The following is a 7,500-nucleotide window of genomic DNA, read 5'->3' as shown; positions in this document are numbered from 1 at the left end:
TATTGTATTGTTATAAATGTGTAACCAAATGACAAATTGCCACTTTTTTGGGGACAATAAAGATATATTATTATTATTATTATTATTATTATTATTATAATGAATCAAGGACTCAATTTTTGCCTGGTTGTATCATGTATTAAGAATACTCTCAAAGTCTCAACGCTTATAACATGAAAATATTAACTGTATTTATTCAGTTATAGATTGCAACACTGATATTTTTCCGCTTTAGTTTTCTTTTTGTCTCCTGTTTATTTAGAAAGAAACTTTTTTTTTGTCTTTGGTTAATTTGTATGCTTGCTTGGAAAACGACTATTATTTTCTTTAACCATCTGGTAAAACATGTATTTAAAAATTTTGTCAGAAAACTCGTCCTTTCAAATATCGACCGATTTAAATCACCGTCATCTTGGCAAACATTTTCAAATCGTGGACTTCGCCTTCGCGAATTCCCAGGTTTGGGAGTTTTTGCCAAGACGACGGCCATTTAAATCGGTCGATATTTGAAAGGACGAGTTTTCTGGCCAAATTTTTTAAATACACGTTTTTCCTGAGCACAACAGTTAACTGATTAAATAAAGACGATGAAAAGCAGCTCATGTCCACACCTATACAAATGATCTAAAACGTCACCCTGATCTCATAAATGTATTCCACTACATCATCAGAGCCATTCAGTCAGGCATCCGTTGTAAATGGGTGACACTGACAACCTTGGCATGACAGACATGGTTTTGGGGCTACAGCCGGGAGTGCCTTGATTAGTGCTCTTATCGATTCGGATTCTGTCATACACTAAAATGCCTCCCTTCCTTTTTATAATTAATAAATAAAACCAATAATAATAACGTTTATATATATATATATATATATATATATATATATATATATATATATATATATAATATATATATATCTATTATAAATTGCGCACAATCCTCTATACACCAAAGCTCTAGGCGGATAACAACATCAATCCATTCAAATCTCTCTCTCTCTCTCTCTCTCTCTCTCTCTCTATCTATCTATCTATCTATCTCTCTCTCTCTCTCTCTCTCTCTCTCTCTCTCTCTTTATGACTATCTTTTTTTTTTTTTTACCTACCCCGACGTTTGCTAAGATGCAGGCCTGATAATCCAAAATGTTATGGGCTTATTTTTGTAATGGAAATAATTCTCAAAAATTTAATTCAAAGTAAAAACAGAATTTCAAATTCTGAGGCTCAGCACAAATAGTTTAAGAAACGTCATACAGTCTTCTCAAATATGGCCGATCGTGCCAAAATACAAAATACCGGGGTTGGCTAAAATGTTCACAATTCAAATTCAAAGTGACAAATTATTGGAGCAGGCACTGCTGTAAGATGAGAGAATGTGAGTAAAGAGCCGTTTCCAAGGACTCAACTAATGGTCGCTCATAGAGGGACTCGAGCCCAGGACCATCCGATCCGGAAACGTGTGTCATATCATAAAGACCACATAGCCGCACAAGACATGCCGAGAAAGAACTCTCCATCTGTAAGCTTTGCCAATTCAGTTTTATCAGGGCTGTACGTCGAACATGTCATTTTGACATACGATGCGTATACTCAATCACGATATTATTGTCATTTCTGTCATTGCTCGATCCATTTCGTTCATCACTTAAAAGTTCATAATGGACATAAAAATAAAAATAAAGGGGTTGAATGCATCCGTATACAATTGACATAAAACACACCCGCGTGCCCCAAGTTTCGATTATTTTTTCTTCCCCTCCCTAACGTCCTTTAGACATATTTTTACGATATCATCAATAACGGTCCGCATATCAATCATAACGTAAAGTAGAACACTCAGGGGGAATATTAATTAGAGGACGACAAGATATTATTATGATGAAATCTTCTCTGTCTTTAAAAAAAACCCTTTTCGTTTTGAATTTGTGTGATTCGAATTCGAACAATAAGCTTGGACACACAATAACTTGAGATTATTTTATATAATATCCCATAAACGTACTCAACGCAATTTAAAAGGTATCCCTTGCGACCAGCAACAAATATTATGGAGGACGAGACATGACGCCTGTTAGGCGACATCACTTTTTTTTCCGACAGGGACAATGCTGTTAAGTACCAGGTACTAATGTTACAGCTGATTACGGTGAGAAAACGTGAGTCAACAGCCCTTTCCAATCACTGAACTATGCGCCACTCAAAGGGGACTCGAAACCCAGGAATTCCGATCCGAGGGCGAGTATTATGCAACTAGACCACAATCACAAACAAATGTACCTTCTGTAGAGTGTCAATCTGTGTCTTGGTTTCCTGAAGTTGCTGTATGGCTGCCTGCCTTTCATGTTCTATCTGACCCACTTGTTCTGCTGATTCTTGTAGATCCTGAATATAAAGCCAAGGTCAGAAGAAATCGCGAAATTATGATTGTGTTAGTTTCAGATAAATCCTTGACGATGTACATTGAAATATAATACACATTCTCTAGAAACCAAATGCTCCTTGCACGTAACCTAATCGACATCCCGAATAACCAAATACGTCTAGCACTTAGCTTAATCAAATTCTCTAAAAACGAAATACTCCTACCAATAACCCTAATATAACTCTTGAAACTAAATACTCCCAACAATTGCTCTAACAAAGTCTCTCTACTAACCAAAAAGAATAAAATAAACCTAGTGCCCTTACCTAGTTATGTGGAAACGAAATCCTTCTAGCACATACCCTAACCAGGCTCTCTGGAAACGAAATACTTCTAGCATATACTCGAACCAGGCTCTCTGGAAACGAAATCCTTCTAGCACTTACTCAACCAGGCTCTCTGGAAACGAAATCCATCTAGCACTTACCCTAACCAGGTTCTCTGGAAACAAAATCCTTCTAGCGCCTATCCTAACCAGGCTCTCTGGAAACGAAATCCTCCTAGAACCTACTCTAGCCTAGTTATCGTCTTCTTTCAGCTTATCACGCATTTGGTAGAGTTGCCATAATGAATGCCACATCTCAATGCATCTCGGTTCATAGAATCATCATCCTTCAGACCCAGTTTTTTCATATCGTCCTTTACCCTATCGAACCATCTAGTCTTTGGGCGTCCCCTTTTCCTCTTTCCCGCTAATTGTATTTCTAATACTTTCTTCCCACGTACTCCCTCTCTCGTCTCTTAACATGCCCGAACCATTTCAATCTATCTTCTCTCATCTTCATTGATACATTCTTCAATTCAGTCAACCTTAGAATTCCTTCATTTCTCACTTTATCTTTTCTTGTCCAGCCAAGTAACCATCTCAACATCTAACCTAGTTATGTGGAAACGAAATACTTCTAGCACCTACCCTAAACAAGTTCACCGGAAACGAAGTACTTCTAGCATCTACCCTTAACAGGTTCTCTGGAAAAGAAATACATATAGCACCTGCCCTAACCATGTTCTCCAAAAACATACATCTAGCACTTATCCTAATTAATCTCTCTAGAAACCATTACTCATAGCACTTCCCTTAACCAAGTTCTTAAATACACCTAGTACTTACGCTAACAACGTTCTCAGAAAGCATTTACTTCTAGTCATTACCCTAATCAAGTTCTCTAGAAATGTAATACTCTTAGAACTTACAATAACCAGAAACACGTCTAGTTCTTGCCCAAACGAAGCTCTCTAAGAGCCAAGTGCTCCTAGCACTGACACGAACCAAGTTCTCTGAAAACCGAGTTCCCGCCAGGACTTCACTAACCACGTTTCTCTAGAAACAAAATAATCCTAGTGCTTACCCTTACCGAGCTCTCTAAAAACCAAGTGCTCTAGCACTTACACGAATTAAGTTCTCTAAAAACCAAGTAGGTACTTCTAGCACTTACATTAACATCGTTCTCTAAACAAGCACTTCTAGCACATACACTAATCAAGTTGTCTAAAAGCTAAGCGCTCCTAGCTCTACCACTAACCAAGTTCTCTAAAAACCAATTACTCCCAGCACACCGCTCACCAAATTCTTTAGAAACCAAATGATCCAAGTACTAGTACTCACCCTAACTAAGTTCTCCAAACTACGGACACGGCGATTAAGGTGTTCTACCTCTTCTTGAGCTGCCTCTCTTTCCTTCTGAGCTGTTGTCAGACCCACCTTCAAAGTGTTGCATTCCTCTGTGATCTGAGAAAGATAAAGCATCAATAAATAAAAGCTATAGTTTTTGTTTCCTCTTATAGCTAAATACAACCCATACTATTATAGTTTTTCATCTTGGCATTTCATTCATGGACAAGAGTTATCAACTACAGTCTATCAGGAATATAATAGTATTTTTCTTGTAAAGATAATATGGAACGTCGACAGTAATACTTAGTCTGAGTCAGTTGGTTAATGTGAAGAGAAAGAGGAAGATCCAATAAATATTATAGGATATGTAACAAGTAAGATATCACGACAGGTTGTTTCACGTAAGAGAATTTTATCTCGAGTGGAAACCATTTCGGAGAGGCGTCATTCAAAACTGCTGAGAGGGACCATACAGTGAAATCTGTGCGACAGCAAATTGAAATCACAGATAAATGACGCTAATAAAACAACATGATAATATGCGGGCCATCGCTTCAAATTATGTCGGAATAAGCGATTCTGAAAATTGAATTTAAAACCAAATTGCATGGTAATGATTACTAAATAATTTCATATTTTAGCAAATTTAGAGACCCCACTCATTCTTCACACACACACACAAACACACACACACACACACACACACACACACACACCCCCAAAGAATAATAAAATCATAATTCAGAACAAAAATCAACTCCGACATTATACTAATTTGAGTCGATGGGTTACATTGTGCGTCTATGTGGTCTTGTGTTACGGCACATGTCTTGGGATCGGGAGGTCCTGGGTTCGAGACCCGCTCTGAGCAGCACACGGTTGAGTTCTTGGAAAAAGCTATTTACTAACCTTCTCTCATCGTAATCAGGTGTGCAATGAGCACCTGACCGTTAACGGGGTTGTCTCTGTCGGGGGGAAAAAGAGTAATATCGCCTAACAGGCGTCATGTCTCGTCCTACATTTTAAGTGCTGCTGTCGGCTAGGGACACATTGTAAAGCGCTTTGAGCACGGTTAGTGGATATTGCGCTATATAAATGCTCCAGGTTTTTTAAAAACATGTACTTATACACAAAGCTCCCAAACATTGCTTGATCATTCTTATAGATGGTACGAAATTTGACGAAATTTTAGACAGACATTTTAATGATTACCTATAGTTGTCAATAAATTCTATCAATCAGATTATAAACGTTTCTAATTTCAGATAATTTTGTGTGTTGGTACGTTATATCCATATGGCGGATGTAGTGAACATTTTAGCTAAATGCACAGCATCAATATAAATCATACAAATTACCAGCTGGCTATCAGCCACCACCAAATCCTACGTTTCAAGCGATAGATTATTGTTACCGAATCGTGCACCAATTAATACTCAGATTGTCTGCACGATACGCTAAATAATCGACTGAATGTCTATAATTGACATTATTATTTCATAGCATTGTTATACAAGCTGCAGTAATTAGACCGTATTGGCGGAGAAACTAGGAATTCTTAATGATTCCCGAAGTAAAATGTCATTGTTTTGTTTTTGTTTTTAAGGGTTTTACGGCGCTTCCAACACTTTTAGGTATTATCAGCGCCAGTAAAAAGGAAGAAAATTGCATAGCAAAAACATTCTAGATGTACAATTAAAAGAACTTGAGTAAAAAGTAAGACAGGGGGATATGATTCAATCAGAGAACAGTTGTAGATTCCAAGAGCATTCTATCAGTGTACTTAGTTTGAGATCACCTAAAATTCTCACCCAGACACTAGCACAAGTACCCACTAAGAGGAATACACTCAAATATTTACAAATTATATGTTAAGAATTTTAAAACATAACAGTACATAACAGAGAGATGATTTACAAGGAAAAAATATCATCTCCCCCCAAAAAATAACTATGCATTTGACTGTTTCCTTCCCAGCCAAGGACCTCGGCCAGGGCCAGGACAAAACAACGTAATCTCATTCCAAGACAAAGACAGAAATCAAATTGGAAAAAAAGCTATAAGGGGATAGAAGACACAGTAAGTGTCACCCTGCCCACTACGGCAGGCCAGGAACCTCACCCAGTAATGTGATCAATGGTCATAAAACGATGGTATGTCGAAGTGAATCTGATGCGAGCACATATTTTGCAGGCCTGATAACCGGATGCAATTATGGGCCCGATTTAACATTGACGTACCTAATGGAAACTATTTTGCGTTGGTTTTGAGATTATTTTCCATTACAACATGAGACCATAACACTTTGGATTATCAGACCTGCAAATAAGCACACATCGGCAAAATTGATTTATCATACGCCTTTGGTTTCGGGAAAAACCCGATTTTACTCTAGCGTAACTGTAAAAATATTAAGAGGCGTCCTTATTATTATCCTCTTTAAAACAAACAAACAAACAAACAAAAATCACCAAAACTTAACAACAAACAAACCAAACCCCCGCCCCACAAAAATAAAAAGCAAACCAAACCAAAAAAAAACAACAAAAAAACATTAAAAACAAAAACAAAAAAACAAACAAAAACAACAAAAAACAAAACCCAAACACACAAAAACGATGCAAAGAAGTAAAAAAATAAACAAACACACATAACAACGTAGCAGTTCAATAACTTCGATTACGCAGACAACTGGGTAAACACCAAAAAGTCAAAATGCCAAATAAGTCCCAGGTTTGAGAGTTTTCTTTTTTTTTTTTTAGTTGCCAAGATGAGGGTAATTTATATCGATCGATATTATTTGAAGGACGAGTTTTCGAGGCCAAATTTTTAAATATGGGATTTTTAAGAGTACGGCAGTGCTATCATTTTGCTGCTAGACTTATACCTTAACTACCTCCGTTCCGATCATTTTCGGAAATTTCTGGAAAAGTAGCACTCTTCCCAAATATAAATAGATTTCTATAACTCTAACTCAAAGGAATAAATACATGAAATGCATACTTTTGGACAGCAAAACATGCTGTACAACACAGCATTAAGTTCTCAAAACAATAACAAAAGATATTCTTCAAATTTTGTGATTTGCAAAAAACATCTAAATGAGAAAATTTTGCCTGTATCATAACGAATGTGACGATTTTCCTATAGTTGGTAAGACGAGGGTTAAGTTTTACAATTAATTTTCATCACTCATCTCAGAGAAACATGTTAAAACTAAATTTTTCAACACACACACACAGACTCACAAGCACACACACACACACACACACACACACGCACACACACACATTTTCATACACACAGTGATATCAATGCGTGGGTAATATAGGATGGCTGCTATACTTCGATCAAAAGCTATCCACGCAATTGTTAAAGACTGTAAAACCCTTACTTGCTCCACAGGATATCTCCATGTGACGCCTTTTCCTTCGATGACTTCACTTCCGGCAAAGACTATTG

General features: G+C 37.1%; 1 protein-coding gene across 24 annotated transcripts in view; it reads right to left on the bottom strand.

Annotated features, from left to right (window-relative positions):
- Positions 1–7,500, bottom strand: part of LOC144967260 (RIMS-binding protein 2-like) — a 263,317-nt gene that overhangs the window by 51,022 nt on the left and 204,795 nt on the right. For all 24 annotated transcript variants that reach the window (XM_078904258.1, XM_078904269.1, XM_078904263.1 and 21 more), the window contains 2 exons: positions 4,030–4,152; positions 2,279–2,383 (listed from right to left, as the gene is read on the bottom strand). In XM_078904258.1, coding sequence (XP_078760384.1) covers positions 2,279–2,383; positions 4,030–4,152 — 228 coding nt within the window. The remainder of the gene's footprint in view (positions 1–2,278; positions 2,384–4,029; positions 4,153–7,500) is intronic.

This window comes from Berghia stephanieae, chromosome 3 (genome assembly GCF_034508935.2).
Source record: "Berghia stephanieae isolate SIO BIC M18660-M18661 chromosome 3, UCSD_Bste_1.3, whole genome shotgun sequence".
Taxonomy (NCBI): domain Eukaryota; kingdom Metazoa; phylum Mollusca; class Gastropoda; order Nudibranchia; family Aeolidiidae; genus Berghia; species Berghia stephanieae.
The sequence above is the reverse complement of the archived record's forward strand: the minus strand, read 5'-3'. Positions and strand labels throughout refer to the sequence as shown.